At 39.8% G+C, this 21,486-nt stretch overlaps 2 protein-coding genes and 1 long non-coding RNA gene across 6 annotated transcripts in view; 2 read left to right on the top strand and 1 right to left on the bottom strand.

Annotated features, from left to right (window-relative positions):
* The window catches only part of dennd11 (DENN domain containing 11), a 33,401-nt gene extending 24,215 nt beyond the window's left edge, over nucleotides 1–9,186 (top strand). For all 4 annotated transcript variants that reach the window (XM_087138497.1, XM_087138496.1, XM_022254838.2 and 1 more), the window contains 4 exons: nucleotides 409–547; nucleotides 2,407–2,532; nucleotides 2,945–3,161; nucleotides 3,819–9,186. In XM_087138497.1, the coding sequence (XP_086994623.1) occupies nucleotides 409–547; nucleotides 2,407–2,532; nucleotides 2,945–3,161; nucleotides 3,819–4,017 (681 nt within the window). In that variant the 3' untranslated portion in view covers nucleotides 4,018–9,186. The remainder of the gene's footprint in view (nucleotides 1–408; nucleotides 548–2,406; nucleotides 2,533–2,944; nucleotides 3,162–3,818) is intronic.
* Nucleotides 9,146–16,713, bottom strand: mrpl38 (mitochondrial ribosomal protein L38). The gene is made up of 8 exons (XM_022254848.2): nucleotides 16,565–16,713; nucleotides 13,964–14,095; nucleotides 13,266–13,474; nucleotides 12,644–12,716; nucleotides 12,009–12,054; nucleotides 11,748–11,906; nucleotides 10,907–11,043; nucleotides 9,146–10,269 (listed from the first exon to the last, which is right to left on the bottom strand). The coding sequence occupies exons 1-8, from the start codon at nucleotides 16,707–16,709 to the stop codon at nucleotides 10,061–10,063; spliced, it is 1,110 nt and encodes a 369-aa protein (XP_022110540.2). The 5' UTR covers nucleotides 16,710–16,713; the 3' UTR covers nucleotides 9,146–10,060.
* A 75-nt stretch (nucleotides 16,714–16,788) lies between these two features.
* LOC110990056 (uncharacterized) lies at nucleotides 16,789–21,335 on the top strand. The gene is made up of 3 exons (XR_002599749.2): nucleotides 16,789–16,993; nucleotides 18,441–18,494; nucleotides 18,703–21,335. It is a non-coding gene; the product is annotated as an uncharacterized LOC110990056 (long non-coding RNA).
* The last annotated feature ends 151 nt before the right edge of the window (nucleotides 21,336–21,486 follow it).

Below are 21,486 nucleotides of genomic sequence, written 5' to 3'. Positions count from 1 at the left end.
TTTGCCATCACAGTTGCAATGCATTAATAAACCGGACTCTCATGTACATGTAGCAGTAGTTAATCAAAGAAAGGCTTGTCTAAAATTGCTTGATGGCCCGTGTAGTCAACAAGTCCCCATGGAGTACTTTCTGAGAATTCTATTTTCCAAAGTCTTCAGTTTCTTTTGAGATGTAGAAATGTAGCTTTATCAACACCAAGCCATCTTGGCATGAGGCAGAACAAGTGGTCCTCAAAAAGTACTCAACCACAACTCTGGCAGTTTGGATGTTTTCAAGTGTGGTATGAGTTCAGGCTTCTGGAGTGTCTAGGCCCTGTGTGTATGTACAGGTGCGTGGACGACATGGAACTCTTCAAGCAAAAAACAGGTCAATATGTACGTGTTTCTGCATCTCTAACATCCCTTCAGATCACGCATCCAGCAGGCTGCTTTGCCCAGTTCATCAACTTCTTTGGGGAGCAGATCTTTACCCTTTGGAAGTACGTCCTCCTCCGCAAGCGGATACTCTTCTTTTCTCCGCCCCCAATTGGGGTTGTCTGCTACAGAGGTGAGCCATGCTCATTTGTATTTGCAGTTTTCCAGACACTTAAATTAATCTGGAACTTGTGAATTGCTTGTACTCAAAGGCTTCAAGGGGGATTTAATGTTGTACAGACTTGACATGTAGATTTCATTTTATATATGAGCTGAAAAAGAGTTTATTTATTGTGAAGTTGAATTGCACATGCCTTGAATATTAAAACCATTCAACAGTTACTGTACATGTAGATGCTGTTGAAGCATTTGTCAGGACGATGCCAACAACGATTTTGTAATTAGGTCCTCTTTATCAATGGAATTGATTACCATTTCTTATTCAGGCAGCTTCATTCACTTTCAGTTTGCAGAGGACAACAAACTTTTTGGAGGGATTGGTCTTACAATGATTTTCTGTTCCATAATGTACAATTTGTATTGGTGTATCTTTTAAATGAGTTTCAATGTACTTTAAACTGTTGGTCTGTGTACCTGATCATTTATTTGCATTCCAAGCATTTCAGGTTCGTTGTTTCACGGTCTAGTTTGCCTTCTGCCTCTCCAGTTTCCTACTTTGAAACTGAACCGGAAAATTCCAAATTTGCTGTCATGTTAATTGAGGGGAAAATGTATATTATACTTACTTCCACCTACATGTACATTTACACAATTTTTGCTTGCAGCACATGTAGAGTATATTGTACATATCGACCGAAACTGCTAACTCTGCCAGCAGCTAAAAAGCGTAGGCATGCTCAACACACAAGCAATTAATGGCAAGATCTAATCTGACCTGGCATTGGACAAGACAGTAACTTAATAAGGGACTTAATGAATCGCCAGTAGCCTCATGGGTATGTAGCCCCAGACGACCGGTCAAGCTGGGTGCATGTGTGTGCGATACGTGTGTGCTGCTGGTGACTCATAGATTGATGATTGTTGCGTGGACTTACTTTGCGGTTAATCAGTGGTTGGTGTTTGCGCATGCTAGTTCAGCTGACATTTACCCAACGTGACTGATGAAGTATACAGTTATCTATGTATATTTGTAAATAAATAAATATGTACTGCTTACTGCCCATGTTTTAAAATTGTATTGAAGAAGTAAACCTTGTGCTGTATTTTTTTTTTATAAAGGAGGGACTTTGGGGGTTGGTGACATTTTTATGTGCTACTCATATCATAACTGTGACATGACCAGTTTAGTTATTGTTGCCTACCCTCCGTACATGTACAATGTACATGTACATTGTACATGTACATTGTACATGTACAATGTACATGTACATTGTACATGTACAATGTACATGTACACATAGGACTCTCACATTCTTCAAACTCCACCTTGAGATGTTGGAAGATTTTTCAGGATTGAGAGTGCCCAGCCGCTGTTACTGTACGTGGGATTCTGGAAGTTTAAGTTCAGAGTAAAAATGGACGCAACAATCAGTTCCTGTAAACTGGGAGATTTTTTGAAGCTTCCAGAGGGTGCTCTGCAGAAATAGTTAAAGAAATGGCATCAAGCAAGCCTGTCCCTATTTACTGTGGCTTCTATTGCAGGCTGGTGTACATGTATTTCTCTGGTTTCCTTGACATGAAATGACTGAAACTGTCTCTGTTTCTTTCTGGACGGGATACTAGTTTATCAGGGGTAGATAATGCTTGTATCCATTTTTACTCCGGGGTCGAGAGATGCAAGTTGGGGGTGGTAGTGGCTTGCCCATAGCTGTGTGGGATTTATGACTGAACAATTTTCAACACATAGATTCTTCCAGATTCTCTGAAAAAGGTTATGCCTTTTCAAATTGTGCATAGAATTTTTATCACACATGTACAGTATGATTCATTTTATGCTATAACCTTTTTGTTTGGGTTGTCTTTGTTTCATAGTTTACTGTGCATCTACGTTGGGCCAGCATGAAATCTTTATCTCGACTGCCACTGAATACAAGCCTTTCTTCTACATCAATGTTGTAGATATAGAGGCATTGGAATCAGAGGTGTCCTATATTGCATGTAAGTGGAAACAGTCATTCCGGATTGATCTTTTTATCACCGTATCAGGCTTTGGATAATAATTAACAATTTGTTTATTTATAAAGCCCAAATCTCATACAGATATGTTCAATTGGAATGTTTTCCTGACAAATTAATACCTGATCTACTCTGATGAATAAGTTTATATATGCGATAAAACAGACTAAAGTGCTTTATGTAGGATGTGGGAAAAAAATTGAAATGGAGGCTCGGAACCCACATAGATTCTAAGAAATAGTCTGATACCATCTTGTACAACAGTTAACAATTTACAAAAAAGTTCATTGAAGAAGATCAAATATGGGTGCTTCAGGAATAAGGAGTATTGATGCAGTTATTGTTTGATTTGTACTTGGTTTCATCAAGCATCCTGTGTGCTCGATTTCTCCAGGCACAACCGAGAAAGTCTTTCAAGAGAAGGACTCGCTGTACGACGTGTACGTGGACAACCAGAACGTCACTGCCCACTCGGCCAACCTCAAGACCATGGCCAAAATCAACAGCATGGACAAGGAGAAGTTCAATCGGCTGAATAACCACCGCTGCGCTATGATGTTCCGTGCTCAGGAGCTGGGAGAGGAGTTGGATGATGATCAGACCTTTGCTTCGTAAGTTACAATGCTTGATGCTGAGTTTTTCTGAGGGTTCTAATTTAACTGGGGGATGGCAGTTGATCGGTACATTTGAAAAGTGATAAATCTTTAATGGGAAATTCAACATCTTGTATGATCACAGCTATATTAAATTACCAAATCACCAACTCGCTGTGCAAAGTTAAGCCTACTTGGTGTGTCCATGTTTGTGCACAAACCTGTAGAAAACTTAAAATTTAGTAGCATAGAACACTTATCTTATTTGTGTAAGTTGTACCTGCTTGTTGCATTTAGAATACCTTATTTGGAATTTATTCCATGTTGTATTTCATTAGTTTCTACAAACTTACACATGAATCCAAAGTGTCTGCTTTCAGGATGCGTCAAAAGTCTCTCATCACAAGAGAATGAGGAGTTAGTGCTTCAGTAACTTAATATAGCCCCACGGGTAGGATGCTCTTTGACTAAATGCATCACCCTATCTGGGGACCTGTGAGAGCAAAAATGATTTTGTTTACAGTTGTGGATTTTTGTATAACTCAGGAAGGTTTTACCAGCAAATATTTTGAATAACTGAGGGTCATTCTGTCACCTTCCTGATATTGATGCTCGTGTGGGCTTTTGATGTTGAGATTTTTATGCAGTCATGTTTTAATATTCTTTTACTCCTAGATTTTTCCTGGAACAGAACAACCACATCTTCCAGACGCTGTTGGACGTGTCAGAGAGCCAGGACAAGGCCCTGACCACTGACCACATGAAGGCCATGGGACTGGACCCCATCCATGACCGGCAGTTCATCATGGACCTCGTGGAGCTGTACGGCATTGATGTCATACTCATGGTGGACAACCCGTGCTGTCCAGTATGAACCGGTTCAGACGGGCCAAGACCCGTATTACAGACCTCTTGGGATCCAGCTGCTGGCGAGCAGTTTGTGTGGAGTTCCATGGCATCAGTGTCATGATCATGGTGGACAAGGTATATTGTCCAGTGTAAACCAGTTGAGACCAGCTGTGGCCTGCTACACAGACTAAGTGGATCAGGTTGCCAGAAAGCAGTTAATCATGGACCTATTGGAGCTCCATGGCATTGATGTCATACATGTAGTTCTCCTAAATCGGTTCAGACTGGCCAAGACCACAACACTCCAACTGGATCTGGTTGCTGATGAGCAGTTCACCATGAACCCGATGGAACTGCGTGGCACTGACGTCATACTGATGGCAGACAACTCATGCCGTCCCGGACTTCATGGAAGCTCTCCAATAATGTTCTGGTATTCAAATTGGACAACGTTTGCAGTCCAGTATAAACTGGTTCATACTAACTGTTCATGTACATTTAGAGCATGACTACTTGGTGCAAGCAAGCACTAAAAGTGATCTTAACCACCTCCTGCTGGGGCAGTTATCAATGTTGATGATGCTGGGCCGAGATATTTATCATTTTTTTCCGTTTTGAAAATTCTTTGAAAATTCCTATCTTCATTTACTGGACACTTACAAACACGTGAAGGACTGTCTGGTGTCCACTCTGGCCTGACAGACAAAATCAATTGACGCCTGAGTATTTCAACCAGGCATGTAGCCTTGTAAAACAGTGTAAAAAGAGCCCAGATTGTGCGGTGTTATATAACTTTCTTTTGTTCACGAACCTGGCTCAGTGTGCTGCTGACCTCTTTTCAATAGGGGCCAGATTAGCGTGCAGCGGTGCTGTGTGGCTCATCGCTGCGGTGGTGGAGCACTTTTTTCCCCGGTGGTAATCCGCTCGCTGTAAATGCCCCAAACCTTGGTATACTGTTTTAAAACAAGGCTGGATTATCTCCATTTTTGAGAGTGAAAAAATGTCGGTAATTCCCGGCAGCCTGGTCGTTTGTTCCAAGTATGGTCTTTTGTTACAAGGCCCTGTTCTCTTTGTCCGAGTTCGGAGACCCCGGCCACGCAAAAAAGCATACACGTCCGGAACCAGAATCCCCGGCAGGGAGTGGTTAAGTTGACCTCTCCCATTAAAGAGGTCATTAGGATGATCACTTGCTGGGCTGGTTGCTGATCCTGTTATCTGAGAGAGATACTGAGACATGGTTTCAACTGGATCACATTGAGCATACATTATGTCATGTTGTAGAACGGCAATAAACGTAGTACAGCTTCCATATCCAAATTCCATATCAATGGGTCATTCGAAAAAGAACTACATCCAGCAAGCAGTCAAATCGCTTGCCAATAATTTAAGTTTCCTAATAATTTAAGTTTCCTAGTGCGTATTACAGGGCACTTTCTGACAACTGTTATGCCCTCTACTGATCCAAGTGTGAAATTATTTGGCTAAAAAAAGGAGGAAGATAAAAATCCAATAAAATTTCTTCTTGGTTGTACGTGTACCTTTGTATTTTCATGGAACTCTGGAGGCAGAGGAAGGATTTAGCGAGCCAATAACTGCCATTCAATCACTGTGGAGTTTTTTGACCCCCTAACCATAGCCATCCATGAACAAGTCTTGTCATTTCATTGTCTTCATGCCTGCCGCTTGTTGGCAGAAACCAACAGAGGGCTCTTCCCATTACGAATTAATGGAGTTCCTCTGCTGTCTGATTTGGTCGGAATAACAAGCGACTTAGAAATCATCTTGGATATTTAACTAGGGTGCAAATTTGAGGGCATATCAGGGCACCATGTGTATCTCAGATTCCCACATCGTACGATTTATTAAACTGACACTGTGTCCTCACTGGTTTTTGTGGTTCCAGATAAACTGTGGGTCACTACATCTGTGTGGTTAGGTCTTGAGTTTGTTATTGCAATCTAATTTATGACACATTGTTGCTTTTGGCTGACTCATGGCTCTTCTTTTGTATTTTTCAGCTCCTGGTTTATGCAGTTTTAAATCTGAATTCACTGCCAGTGAAAATAATGTGATCGGCGATGGGCTGAAAGCTTTTTGATGATTATGTGTAAGAGTGAAGATTTGTCTTAGAAAAAAAAATGTGCAAGATTGGGTCGTATACTTAAATATTTGTATTTTATGAAGAATAGCTTCAAAATTATGTCTCCAAGACGTGGACATGCAACATTGAGGTGGAGTTCCAAACTTCAATGTTTTTCATCATGTTTTTGATGATTTTCAAGAGATCCATTTCATTGCATGATCATTCATCATTGTAGTTCAAGTATTTATGTAATCGCAAACAACATGCTCTCTCTGTCTCCTGTGAATCTCTGAGACAGTCAAGCTGAAGTAATATATTTAACCTATATTTGAATATTTATGATGTATATTTAATGAGATAATGTGTGTAAATACTGTTTTTTACAATCAAGTAATAATATTTTTGTGGGAATGCACTCATTGAAATATTTACAGAGGTGTAGGGTATGGTCAATCAGGTGAAAACTGTAAAACATGCAAATGTGTGTATGACTACTATGGGAGAGGCTGTACCAGGAAGCATCACAAGTGTTGTTCCTCTTTCCCTCTCAGTGTGGGTGTTCGCCACCATGGCAGTGCCATGCAAAAATGGAAATTGGTCTTTCTGTATCGGCCTTGTTCATGAGTCAGCCATCTTGAATGTCAAGCGAGGCACTCCCTGGAAAACATTTCCCTAAAACCCTCATATGTATGAAAATAAAACTGATGCAGTAGGGGCAAAAATATAGATTACTATTCTTATTCTCCGACGGGTAGTTCCAAGTTATGGGGATGAAAGTCATACTGCCTAGCAGTGCCTTCATGGTCTGCCTAACAAATATTTTCCAAAGTGAGGATTTACCTGAAGTTAGAGTGAAAAATAGGCTTCTTCCCATTCCAGAGTGCTCAATAAAAATGCAGAAATGGCAATCTCGTGAACAAAGCCCATACCATAAGTTCTTATTATTCATAATCCATTAAAGTGTGTCCACAAAATGAAAGTGGAAATGAATACAATACCATGTAAGGATCACTTCATATCCGAGGCCCTTTTTAGTTTCCAAATTACAAATAATAATGAGATGGTTAACTCGGTCCAGTCGCAAGTCCTTTCATGAGTGTTGGAAGTGCACAGCTGCTACTTGAAATTACAACTGTATATGAGTAATGGCAGTAATTACCCACAGAATAGTGTGTAACTTTGAGCTGCAGCCAACTGATTTAGACACAGCCTAAGAGGATGAACCTGCAAGGAGTTGTGGTGGACTCGGCAGTACCAGAACAATGAATTTCCACTTCTCCATTAGCCTTTTGAACACAGCAGGTGGGCGCTGTTTGGTTTGGGTTTAAATCTTTTGTGTTTACTCTAAATTTACCCACTTCAAATAGCGCCCTCCTATTGTGTCTGCCATGCATCAAAAAGGCTAATGGACTTGTCCGCAAGCTACATGTCAGTATGGGTACATGTAGTCTAGGCATCTATTTTGGTATCCTGGCCTCTGCTGGATGTAGTGGGCAGTCTTGTCATCTCACTTGAGTGTGCCATGGCGGCTTTGTACTCATTCAGTTGAAAATTAATTGAGCAACCCAACCTTCCCTTGCATATTTGTGATTTACCTGTGATGCTTAATGATGGTAAATGCACTCACAGTGTTCTCCCCCTCGCTTATCAAAAAGTTGGCCACATACCCCCACAACTGGTTTTATTTTGTGAGTTTTGGTTCCTTAATTTTGGAAGTCACCGAGATCAAATGCTAAGGCAAGATGGGCATTATTTTCTGGCAGTCCCGAATCCTGATCCTGTAGTTTTGTCTAGCACCCCAGGATGAAGATTAATATTAACAAACATACATGTATGCATGAGACACAGATGATCTTTTTGTAAAACATATTTTTAATATATAGTTGTGCCAGTTTATATAAATGAAAGGTAAAATTTTATCTCTGGTGTGCATAATTTGGACCGAAAATACTGCAGTGCACGCTTGATAACTCAGATTTCAAAGAAATATTTTTCTCTGAAATACAGAATTCAGTGACTACTTATCATGGAAACACAGATTTCAACGATGCTATCTTTTAAACATGGAATTCAGTGATAATGCATTTCTGAATTATGAGACAATCGGTGCATGATAACCTGCTTCAGAAAAGTAATTTCCACACACAAATTATATTGAAATGCAGTAACTCATGCGGTCATGTCTATCGCCCAAGTCTGATGTCTACACTTCCACATGAATGGATATCGTAGACTAAACCCTATGATTTTGAAACCTTCGTCTACATGTACATGTATGTGCCATCTGATACTGATTAGTCCAAGTGGATAGCATCTTGACAGATGGATGTTTGCCTAAGAAGTAGCCATAGGTCTTAGTACTTTAGATTGTTCAGGTCTGAATTTGGATACATGCAAAATAGCCGAATCAGAAGGATGTAAATGAAATGAAATATCATTCAAAATCTCAATCGCCTTGAAAATCATGGAGCAATAAATTGTTAGATGAGTCAGTACGCAGGTTTAAACAAGCTACACTTTAGCATATTGCGAAAACTTGTTGAATCTCGCATGAATTCACCGTATAAGTACTTGATGGGAACGTATGTTTACATTTGTATATTAACAACTCTTGAAGAATATTTGGTTTAAGTTCTTTATGCTCTGTATCAGCAACTGGAAAAAGAAAATGGAAGTTTGTATCTTTGAAACAGATATGGACATATGAACAGATATTTAAACAGGTATCACACTCTATCTTAATGCCTGCTCAGCTTTTTACCTGCATTTTTCCCAAGTTACAAAAGGTATAATTTTTATTTATATATATATTATAAAAAGAACGCTGTTTATTTTGCTGAAGGCAACCTTCAACATGGTGTGATGTCAAGATGTTCAAATTAAAATGGATTTTTGAATTAAAAAATGCTCCTCAGTATTAAGTTTGCACAGCGCTCTTGTTTTAGTCAGTCACGCGAAGTCAAAAAGAACTGCAAATGTATATATTCCTAAATTTGAGCGACGTATTGAAGAATGTACTATGTACAAAACTTGAATAAGAAAATAATGGGAATGACAACATTTAACAGTATTTAACTTGAAATAAAAACTGTGTTTTATTTTGTCACAATGGCTGTTGGTGTCGTGTCCAGATACTAGATTTGTTACTTTGGGCAGTTTGATTTCACCCTGTGGCTTGTTCAAAATCACGTTTATGGATCTGCTGTACATTCTGCAATTTCAACAATAACATTTCTGATTGCTCTTTGGTGAGAGATTTAAAGAGCAGTTTGTGTACCAAGACATTTTGACAATGCTGAAGTGTAGAAGCCAAATTGCAGAATCACTTACCAATACATATTTTTAAGTTCTGGAATTCTTGCAGAGGAATTCATACAAGTGAACTTTTATACCAAGTACTTTCCTCAGCTAGTCTAAATTTTGAATACAGTTCTTGTTTTCCAGAAAAAGGACTTTACATTTGTTCATGCTTCCTCGGAACCCATTGTAAACAGACATCCTTCTACACATGAATCAATGTATGAAGCTAATTCATAAGTGGGTTCAACTCGGATGTGATGCTCCCGCACTAAGACACAGTGGTGTAAATCTGCTACCAGTTAATAACGGACTCAGGGAAAATTTAGTCTCTGTACCTGATGGTGATTCCTTGCCTCATGTAGCATGGAAGTTTGCACTTTTCTGTCGATAGGGCCACAAAAACTCAGTTCCATAACTTTTTTTAGTAGATCAAGACATTACTCAGCAAAACAACAGGCTATATCGCAGACGTATGGTGGAAATGGTGCATGGGTATTCAACTATCGGGGTAGGCTCTTCATTTGAACTGCTTACTGAATTCATATTGTTATCTGTCCACATACAACCACATGCAAACTTGTGTTCCTATGGATATGCTCGTATTTTCCAAATGCGACAGTTTTCAAACACACAATTCAACGGGAGAAATTCACCCCTGGAGCTTGCCACATTGGGAAGTTTGCCTTCATTCCTGGCCTTTTGATCTCGTGTTTCGCAACTGCTTATCTTGGAGTCTCCTGTCTGGGAAGTTGGGCCAGAAGCCACGGATCTTGGCTCTCTTGTCCTTGGGCATGTACTTGAGGAGGTACTGCAGGGCCTTCTTGTGGGGCCACTTCTTCTGCTCGGCAATGTACAGCTTCGGGTGGTCATACTCAAAGATGGGTTCGCGCATACCTGATAGGAATGAGAGATGAAAGGATCAGCCCACTGCCAAAAACACAAGAATGGTGTGTGGGAAGAACGATGCTGTATGGCCCAGTCACAAGAGCCACTTTGTGTAGGGTACTGTTTGTGCACCTACTGTACATTGTGAATTACAAGACAGGATCAACTTTTGTCAGGACGTGTATGGACACAGAACAGTGAGTGTGTATTAAACCAATTCAAGTGAGGCAGGGTGTGCAGGTCATAGTATGTACATGTAGATGTCCACGCCCTAATCTTTGCACATACTGCATATGTACAGTGTGCAGAGCACGGACCACTTTTCATTAGGGGAACACAGATGAGATTACGCACTACAAACAACCTGTGAGGTAGCTATGCAGCCTATTCTACTGAGCCAATGTGCCGGAGGCATGTTACCCATGCGCCAATTTTGTGCATGTACAGCATGGAATTGTACGACCAAATTTCATCAGAATGTGCACAAACCCACTGAAGTGCATAAGCACGCGCACACAGTACCCCTGAATCTCAGAGAATCCATAACCTCTCTCATTTTCTCCACACAGAGCAGCAGGTTGTTTGTAGAGTCCTAATTTTTGGCCACAGAAAAAAAATTATTGCAAACATGCTTGTTGCTTGTTACCTAGAGTCTGATGGAATGTCTCTCTGACAGAAGAGTCCCAACGAGACTGGAAGAACCCCAGGCCTGCTGGCGTGATCATGTCCTGGTACTGCCTGTAGAACTCTAACGTTTCAAACGTTCTCTCTCGTAGTTTACGACTGCAAAAAAGTAGGCAAGTTGAAGCTTGTGAAACACCATCTCGTCCACTGAAGTATATACATGTGTATGTAATTTAGATGAGAACAAAATTATCAGTTAAAAGAGCATAGCTTTTTGTAGATCAAAGTTAGGCAAATATCTGTATTTTGAGGACAATAGTAAACTAACATAAAAAGCTGAAATGCAAGTCTGTATTGCATACGGTCTCCATCAAATCCAAGAATTTAGAAAAGTTCTTGTAAATCGTGCAATAAAATTGGTGAAGAAACTTCCAGGTTGTTGTGCACAGCCCTTTGCTACTTGTCTACACCTACACAGCAGAAAAACTCCATACCAGAATACAAGTAAACGTCATATCTGCACATAAATATAAATTTACTACTTATGACTAAATCAAGCAGGTGAATCTTTACAAAAAGCATCTTACCAAGTAGGAATAAGTTATCACCAACTTGGACTAAAATAAGAAGTGAGTAATTCTTACTGTCATCCAGGGAGCATTGCTGACCGGTTAATAAGCAAACGCGTATTAGTTTAATTAACCCTACCCCCTACGATGTACGTAAAACTATATTGAAATGAGAGGATTTGAGACTGTTAGGGCTACCAGAATGCAATGCTGTAAAATTTCCTTCACAAAACATTACGCTACATATTTGCATTTTCACAAGATGAATATTCAGTGCAACATGGGAACACTTACCATGGTAGACTGACTGCTCGACTACTGTAATCGACCCTGCCTTCCTGTTGAAAGAGCACGAAGACAAAGCGGTGGTAACCGGTACCCTGTGCTGGGAATGGTGGCAGGTAATTAAATATCTCTTCACCTTGACTCAGCTGGTTACCGGGGATGTTGCCTCTGTGACAGGAAAGTGTGTCAAACGTGGAAAGAGTCAAAAAGACAGATTTACAAACTGTTCTTCCAAAATTTGAAATGGAATGTTGGCAATGTTGTACTCACATCAACCAATGGACATACTCCTTGTGATTATCCAACAAATGGCCATCTATAAAAAGAAGTGGAAAGGAATAGGACAATAAGATACTATCACAGGCCAAAATCATTTATGTCATAACAGAATAAAGTAACAGGGGTTTGGGTAGCTTTATGTGACTGAAGATGATAGAAGATGACAGAATGCATTTGACTGAAGAGACAACAGTATGATGATAATGAAGACAATGATGCCATGCATTTGACTTTGTGTCAATGCAAAAAAGTCTCCAAATTTAAAAAGGCGAAGGCTTTTCTCTAGCAAAGAAGCTCAAGTGTCAACCATAACATACCCATAAAAAAAGACAAACAAACCAAACAAAACTGAAAACCAAGCTATGATTTGGTTTCTTGATGCAATGCCCTTCTGGCACACTTCAATTTTTTTCACATTACACATATGGGTGTTAAATGTGGGAACTTTTCAAACCTCTTGATCATTTTCTGTGACAAGAAACTACTTTTTTCCTGTTCACTGAAGTCTGTTGACTGGCTACTCTCAACTTCTCTTTGGTTAGCTGTTAAGTAGGCCAAGGGTATGAAAGAACAATGCTGGTAGACTTTTAATGTTTAAGAATTCTTGATTTATCTATTATTATCACCTGGGTTAGTAAGCAACATGGTCCATAGGGTGTCCTCGGAACTCTCAAATGTTACAGCCGGTGGCTGTGAAGCCTGCAGGAAAATATATAAATTACAACACATTATTACATACCATTTGTTTCATTCCGCAATGCAAATGCACAGAATATTACACAAAAACACTGCAATTAGGGTACAACTGCAGAGACTCAAGGTTAGTTTCTTGGAGCCCAGCAATAAATTGATTTAACAGTTGTTTTGACACAGCTCCTTGAATTCATCCCCAAATTTAGTCTGGTTCTCAGATGGAAAGTTACTGACTACTTGGAGAGGTATATTACTGCCAGTTGTGATTTTCTAGGGAGGAATTCCTCCCCTTTCCAAAAATATACAAAACTGGGCAAAATTTTCAAGACCCGTTTCACTGACATTTGGGCACTGTTGTCAATATCCACTACGACTGTAAAAATTCCTCGATATTTCTAAAGAATTTTATTTGCCTATGTGATCGTTTCATCCAAAATTTGGAGACATCCAAGACATAATATCATACAATATGTAAGTGGAGTATAGCTACAAATGTGCCTGCTGCTAGTAGTTTTGATAAGGCAGGGGACCAGCCTACAGTACCAAAGAACTCACCTCAGTGGGTGTAACAAAATTGCCAGAGTAGACAGGCGCTGCCTCGTCCTCTGTAACACCGTAGTCGATCTTGAGGACGACTTGAGGCAGGAAGTCAGCCCCGTCGAAGAGGTCCCTGAAGATGGCATAGTGATGAGCGACGGAGCGGAGGTGATAAGGCATGCTGGTACGTTGCCACTCTTCATTCACTTTGTCCAAGGGGACTTGCACTGTGGGGTGGGGGGGGAGAGCAGATGTCTTAGAATGAATGTATGGAATGACAACAAACTGACAAACTCAAAAAAAAAAAAAACCAGTTTGAATACTTCAATGGGCCCCTTAAACCCATCCACAACTGTGTCTCATTGTCAGAAAATGTACTCCCAACCTCATGGAAAGACCTTTGTATCGCTGGTGGCAGAAGGGAAATGGGGCCAAAGGATGGCAGAACCAAGGGAATGTTTGTCCTTGCCAAAATTTCAAAATTTATACTTTTGATCCCACTTTTGGATTCCAACCACACAGGAACATACAATGTGTCCCAGAGGAGAAGTTGTAGGTTTAAGGTGAAGCATTAACCCTAACAGTCCTTAGTCCTCCAACAGGTGAAGGATTGAGGACTGTTAGGGTTAAGGTTAGGGTCATGGTTAGCATTGAGCTTTCAGAGATGCTGTGCAGCCCCTGGTACATTGTAGGTGTTGACTTTCTGCTCAACTCACATGTTCTATGCCTGGCGGCCCTCTCAAGTTCAGCATTGCTCTTGTTCTGTCTATTCCTGGCCAACCTCTCTTTCAGCACAACCTTACCAGACGGTGGAGTGTATGGAAGACCGATGTCAATACCTGCCGACGCTAAGATAGAAAAAAAATATCTCTGCATCTTTTGTTGTGCGAAATGCACTGAAAGATAAAACCCAAAACTGTTGCCACTTTTGGTCATGAATTCTAAGGATTTTGATTTGGGGTGATACAATGTCCGAGCTAATTTGAATGAAATCGATTAATGGAAGGGAAAGTGACAAGAGTCCCATATTGGGACATCACTTGACACCCTATGCACAAACCCTACAAGCCAAGTTTGAAAAATTCCAAGTGTTTTCTCAGTAAAACGCTTCAATATTTTCACTGGTAAACATGATAAATTTGACTTTTTAGGACATGTTATCACTTTCTGATGGCTAATAAACTACCAGCGGAGAAATTAGTGATGTCCGTACATGGAACCCTTACTGGGAAAGCCTATGAAGGGGAAACAGGTCAACTCATATACATGTACATGCTAAATCATATACTGACCAACCCGTATGCGGATTGGTCAACCTGTACGCCGACGAACTATTACGTTGACTAACTCGTAGGCCGCAACATGACATGCTTTTGGTTTTAGTCTCAATTCTGGAATCAAATGACCAGAAAATGTTAAAAACTGCTCTTTTTAGAGCTACAAATTTTTACAAAATAGTTTGTTTTCAAAGAATAGCATCAAGAATAAACATTGAAATTCATAAATATAATGTCGTCAAGAAATGTAAATACAAGGCAGAGCCACTAATTTTACTAAAGTGGCTTGTATAAGTTAAAGTTTAATGAGCATCAATATACACAACAGCACACACGCAATATTCAACAGGTGCGTGGCTGCAACGGTGATGTGGCATGCATGCTGTTGAAGCACACGGTCTTCACAGGCATTTTGGCCGCACCACCGATCAGTTGCTAGTTTGCCAGTGTAGGAGATGGTAAATCTGTCCCCTGGTCCTTTTATTTATTCAGAGTAAAAGTGTGGACGATGTTGTCTGTCCATTTTAGGCACTGACGATTGAGTTGTTCCGAATCCAGTTGGCAAATGGTCAAGTTGTCCAAACTCCAACGGTCCAATTTGGTGTACGAGTTGGTTGGCGTATGAGTTGGTCGGTGTACAAGTTGGCTATTGCCAGAACTTTGGGGTCTGATGTCCGCCCTGCTCCCACAAACAGGAGCTTGGTGGTTTCGAACCCTACAGTTCTGGGGTATGAGTTGGCATACGTACGAGTTGACCAGCATTCACGAGGGGTAGGCTACCTACTTGGACTCTACTACATGTAGGCCCATTGCCTGACCATGTCCAAATGTTCAACAGGGTGATTCGCAAAGACCAAGTTACTTGGACTAGGCCTAGTCATACAGATTGGCAATACAATTGTACGATGTTGTAACGTGTAGTCATGCTATTTAGCGTGAGTAGCGTCAACAAGCGTCAACACACACGAGTAGTGTCAACAAAGCAGCAACAACTTGAAAATATCCTCTAAAGATTTTAAAGTGGTTTTATCATATTTTATAGAATCTAACAGGTTCCACTGTGTAAGACAAACAGGGAATTTTCTCCCAGATTTATGCAAGAAAAACAAAAATATTTTGTGATGTATGGGGGCCGCCATCTTTTCTTTTTTCTGCCGTCCATGCAAAAACAAGACTAAGGCTGTTTGGGCTGCACGAGCAGAGCCGACTTTGTCACTCAAACTTCCACACTCAAATACCGTTTTGGATAAATGTGATATACTAAGTATGATATGTACATGCTGTAGAAGCCTTATTAATATTACAATAACTATACATTTTTTGCATAAATATGCTTGAATAACTTATTGATGCTTTGTTGATGCTTGTTGATGCTAAACAGCATGACCCGTAACTTGTGTGCAGGCCTACATGTACCTGTATGGTGCGTGGCATAATGTCCCACTTACCACTTACATGTACCAATAAAAGTGTGCCATGATACCAACACGTTATAACAGCATAAATGTTAGAGACTTAGACGTTAGAGAAAAAATAAGTTTCTAGTTTCAATGTTGCAGCCATGGTATACTTAGGCATTAATAAGTGAGGGTGCTGAATTTAAACTTCAAACTTTGTCCACGCTGTAGCTCCTCTTTAATTTCCTATTTCAACATTTTTGAAATTTAAGCTGAAGCTAGCATTTAATTCTTTGAAATAAAGCACAAAGACATGTATGTAAGAACAAAGATTTTACACAAATATGAATTTTGAGGTTTTCGATTAATATCCACTCATTTTTCTGTACAAATTAATCACTGTTTGCTCTCTAGCCATGGTCAATGATGAACAGGTCGTCCTTGCTCATATGATCCGCGCAGCGCACCGTAGGCCACATTAATGGGACTAGATCAGATAATAATCATAGGCTACTTGTAATCAATAATCAGTGATTTAATGTTGACAGTTGACATGGTTGATAACGTTGACTGCCTGCCCTGGCAATGGGCCCTGAAGTAGGGGCCTATACATGTTTGTGTACAAAATTTGCAAGAATGATACCTCCGGCATAAGGGTTACCCGAGTGACAACTTGTAGTAGGCCTTTGATGTATATTCATCTGTCTTCTCATACTGCTGGCTCTTGAAATATCAAGACAAGATATTCTTAACAACTGACGGCAAAAGTTCCCCATGGGAGCAGCCATTTTGGTCTAAACCATCTAAACGCTTGGTGGCGCTATTGTAAATTTACCACACGACGAATTAATAACGAAGCGGTGGCGCGGCAGGGAGGCTTATCATCTCGTCTGCTTTCGCACGAACTCGTCTGTTTTGGAGTCCTCAGAAAGATTTCTATTTCTTAGGACATCGTTGAAATCGACGTGGTTATATTTGGCGTTGATGTCTCGGTTGGGTTTGCTACACTAAAGGCAATTTCATTCACGTGTTTTCTGACGATCTGAGATTCTACACAATGTTTTCCTTTCTGGTAAGTTTGGGCATGTCGGGCATTTTATGTAATGCCGAATTATCCTGGGGAAATCCCATTTGCAGCAGGCTACACGTAACTACACCATTTTCAGCACACTCTCACAGTGTAGACCTTATACTATAGGCAGGGGTTTTCCAACTTGGAAAACCCCGCAAAGTTTGTTATTGAGAAAGATATACATGTAGTTAACATGGTTAGAGAAAGGACTAATAATGCCATAAAAGGGTTCAGGAAGTAAGCCTTTGCCTTATTGTTATAACGCATGGGTAATTTTGCACAGTGGTAGAAAGGCATTGTGGGAAGGAAATGGGAGCAATGTTTGCTCCTTTTTCCTTCCCATAATGCCTTTTTACTATTGTGCAAAATCACCCATGCGGTATCAGGAATGAGGCCCACAGACAAGATTTCTGGTTTCACAGACACCGGACATGAACATGATGAAATACAAACATGACTTACATGTACATGTGACAAGTTAAAATTAACTTTTAGGTTAGTATTGTTATGCCCTAACTGTAGCATCAGTCCCAGCTATACATGTAGTTGGGCACAATCCAACTGGAGCGCTATAGTTGGGCCAGCCCAACTAGAGCGCTATAGTTGGGCCAGCCCAACTAGAGCGCTATAGTTGGGCCAGCCCAACTAGAGTGCTATAGTTGGGCCAGCCCAACTAGAGCGCTATAGTTGGGCCAGCCAAACTGGAGCGCTATAGTTGGGCCAGCCCAACTACAGCTCAGAGGTCCTGTGTGCATTTGCCCAGCATGTGCCAAATTAAAGTCATATTGTTTACAATGAATTGTGTCAAGTATGTGATGTGTAAACTTGGATAAGGTTGAGAAATTTTCTACAGAAATTGGTCAACTGTACAACTGCAGTTGGGCTGTAAGTTAGGCCTATCATTATCAGTCATATTATCTTTTTTGTAAATTTGTAGTGGAAATTGTAGCACATTACATTACACTAACTTATTGTTTTGAATATTTAAAACTTCATGAAATAAAAGGTGTGCGTAAGTCCAAAATTCCTGTTTTACAACTGAAGTCATGAGGACACTGCTGGAAAATACATGATTCTTGCCAATTATGTTAGCTGAAGACGTAAGCCTGGGTAAAAAGTTATGTGAGAGAGTAGCAGGTTCCAATAAGTCAGAGTAGTGGAACAATAAGTAAGGCATGCCCCTCATGTTGACATGATGTAGTCTGAGTGATTTGGACCTTGCTTATCACCTTTTTCTAACATTAGTCTGTTAGGACATTATCCTGCAATAGTCCCCAGATCATGGTGGGGCAGAAACTTACCGATATCAATGCTTCGACCCTACACACTCCCTGAAGAAATCCAGCCTGGCTTGAAAATCTGGTTCAAAAATTCTTGAACTCACCAAGCAGAACCATTTTCAACTCATGAGATTCCCTCAGATGTATTGGCATTTTATTTGGTGCAGGTGGGATTTGTCTCAGGTACAGCAGTTGGAATCTACCTGTCACAGAATTATGAGGTTAGTGTATTTTTGTCTCCGGTACAGAAAATCCCTTGTGCACCTTTACTGCAAACAAAATGAAACTGCAGACGTGAAATTCTACCACCTTCACAAACAGGCCGCCTTCTGTTCATTAAAAAAAGTCATGAAACATTTGTAGCCCCTTCTTCCAAAACTTACGCCCCAATGCCTTTCAATTTGTATTTTGTTCTCATTCGTGTGCCAGGTCCCAGATATGAAGAAAGTCGTGGACACCATCAAAGAATCGGCTAAGAGATACGAGAAGAAATCTGACGGGGCAACAAAGAACGACTCGTGATAACAGAAGAAATAGAGAGCAAAGATGACGGTGCATAGGAATGAGCACAGTGTAATTAACACCGTCTGTGACTGTCTGGAACAGTCTGAGATGGTGATCAGAGACTAATATTCAACAAAGCATGGACGTCTGATGACAGCGAGTCCTAGTGAGCTCAAGGAGAAAGAGTTACATGTAGCACTCTTCCCAACATCCCATAGAAATGCTAACCTCCCTGAGTCAACTTTGAGTTAACCCACTTGTCATTGAACCACTCAAAACAACTCCAGCCAGTCACTTTATTGCTGGAATTCTCAGCCAGCTTTGGGTGGTTCAGTGACCAAAATATCAAAGCAGCACATGTATGGATTATCACTTGCAGATTGCATCAATTTGTACCTTAGATAGGGACTTAGTATTCCAAATTTGATAGGAGTGCGGAAACACAGAATGCACCATTGTCAGGGCACAACATTCAGTTGTGATGGCTTCATGATGTACAGCATGCTGGAGTCACCTGGTGTCACATACATCCATGACTGACTTGTGCCAGGTATTTTGGTTTGCAGTCACATGAAAGTCACATGACTGAGATTGGTTGAAGCAATGGATCACAATTTGTTGTACATAGGTCTAGTACATAAGTACATTTACATACATGTATTGTTGGTTTGACAGTGTCAAATTGACACTAGAAAAATGTGAAAACTGACAACCAGACAATACTTTTGAAGTTGTTCTTAGTTCTTAAACTGAGATTGGTTGTGAAGTTGTTCCTAGTCCTTAAACTCACTGTCTAGACTGTAATTGAATCCATTGTTCATGTACATGTAAGTTGTTTAATCACAATACCAATCATAAGACCAGTCACAAGACCAGTCACAAGATCCAATTGTAAGTGAAAGTGTAAACAGTGACAAAGGAATGGTTTTGTTCCCAGTTTATTTAAATAGTTTGTGACCTTGCTTCAGACTGAATAATTTGTGATGGGCTAACAGGGACTTACAACAGACTCAACCACAGCCTTACATGACATACCATTAAAAGTGATAAATGTTGGCCAAGTTTGTTTTTAGTAATGCCACCGATGTGTGATACATATTTGTATATGTGCAAATATAAGTTGTTCACTTTTGGTATGACACGTGATAAAATAAAGTTTTCTTTTGTTTCCAAACCCCATGTAATAGGATTATTTTGATTATATTCTGCTTAGTCTTTGCTGTAGATCACCTTGCTTAGGTCATCTTGGTCAAAGTGTCTATCAGAGCTAAGTCACAGTAGGTGAAAGTTGCCTCAGAATGTTTTCTCGATGCCTGTGGTTGATTTGGAATAGACGTTGATTAGACGTATTTTTTTTTCTTCTAAATTGCAATTGAAATTGTGATTACTTGATAGAGCCACCACCACAGCAAAATACTTCAAGCAAAATCAGCACACAAGTCCAAATCACATGTACAGTTGTATATTGCTATTGCCAGCTCTGAATTCATAAGACTTCTGTTTGTTGTGATCCGAAATGAAGGGCAGTGTTTCAAACATTATTAGCTTTCAGTGTGTACAGACATGTACGTATTGGTACATTCAATTTGTCTCACTGTCTTGGAGTGCTGGGTTGCAATGAAAGATTTGTAGTAAACAATCCATTTGTGCAGTACAAAGAAATCATTAATGACTTTTGTATCAAGTTCAGATTAAGAAAACATCTTCACAAAACTAATTAAAGATGGAAATACATTTCAAATCCCTACTTATTCTGGAAGGAGTTTTGCATTGATACAAGGATTCTCTGATTTTATCATGTTATGATTGGATAATGTCCACTTTTTGAATAAGTCTTCTTGATAAATGGTGACAGTGGATGGCAACATCTAATAGGTGTATTAATTATGTCCTACATGTATACATGCATGTGATACAAATAATGGATATCAGAAAATACAGTTTTTTTCTTCACTTTCTTTCATGACTCAAAGACTGTTGTTGAAACATTCCTAATACATTGCTTTTTGTTCTTTGCACAGTTAGAGTTGTATCATATTAATCTACATAGTTTCCATGTGCATCACTACGTCATTCAATTCTTTTTTGTAGTTATCGTGGGAGGAACATTTTTGTGTGTGGTTGCATTTGTTCTAATTTATGTATGTCTTAAAGTCCACAAAATAGGAGTCAGAATTTCATATGAACTGGGAAAGTGTTTTAAAATCAGTTGGGATCTTTATCATCCGTGGAAAGCCAACCACCGTGACGGACTCTCAACCAACATACATGTAGGAATGGGTGTCTGGGCGTTTATAAATATTCATCAATATCTAAGACAGTTTCCTAAATCTATTTAAATCTATTCCCTACTAGATTTTAATCACTTTCATGATTCTTATATATATTCTTACTCCTAGTTTATGGACTCTAAAATCGTGCACATCAATGAGTATGTGCCAATTTCCAACTGGGGGTTTTGTATTGCGCATTTTAGGCACATACCATAAATGTGGCCAGAGGGGGTGTTTCACAAACTACAACAGCGAATAAAATTCTTGGAATTGGAAAATTATAAATTTTTGACTTACTTTTTATTTTTCATCAAAGAGGCATTTATGGATGAGAATTAAAGTGTGATATTGTGGTTTTTAAACTAGTACATTTCAAAGCGGCTCTGGATCTAGCACTGATAACAGATTTCACCTTTGGCTCAAACCAGATAGGGTC

This window comes from Acanthaster planci, linkage group LG06, assembly GCF_054643075.1.
Source record: "Acanthaster planci isolate LZ-2023a linkage group LG06, COTS_SCS, whole genome shotgun sequence".
Taxonomy (NCBI): domain Eukaryota; kingdom Metazoa; phylum Echinodermata; class Asteroidea; order Valvatida; family Acanthasteridae; genus Acanthaster; species Acanthaster planci.
Note: the sequence above shows the minus strand (reverse complement) of the source record. Positions and strands in the feature narration are given on the sequence as shown.

Coding starts and splice junctions, on each gene's coding strand:
- mrpl38 (XM_022254848.2), bottom strand. CDS start 16,709: ATGGCTGCTCCCATGGGGAACTTTTGCCGTCAGTTGTTAAGAATATCT. Junction 13,475..13,963: donor GGCCGCCAGGCATAGAACAT/GTGAGTTGAGCA, acceptor CCCACCCCACAG/TGCAAGTCCCCTTGGACAAA. Junction 11,044..11,747: donor CGAGCAGTCAGTCTACCATG/GTAAGTGTTCCC, acceptor ACTTTTTTGCAG/TCGTAAACTACGAGAGAGAA.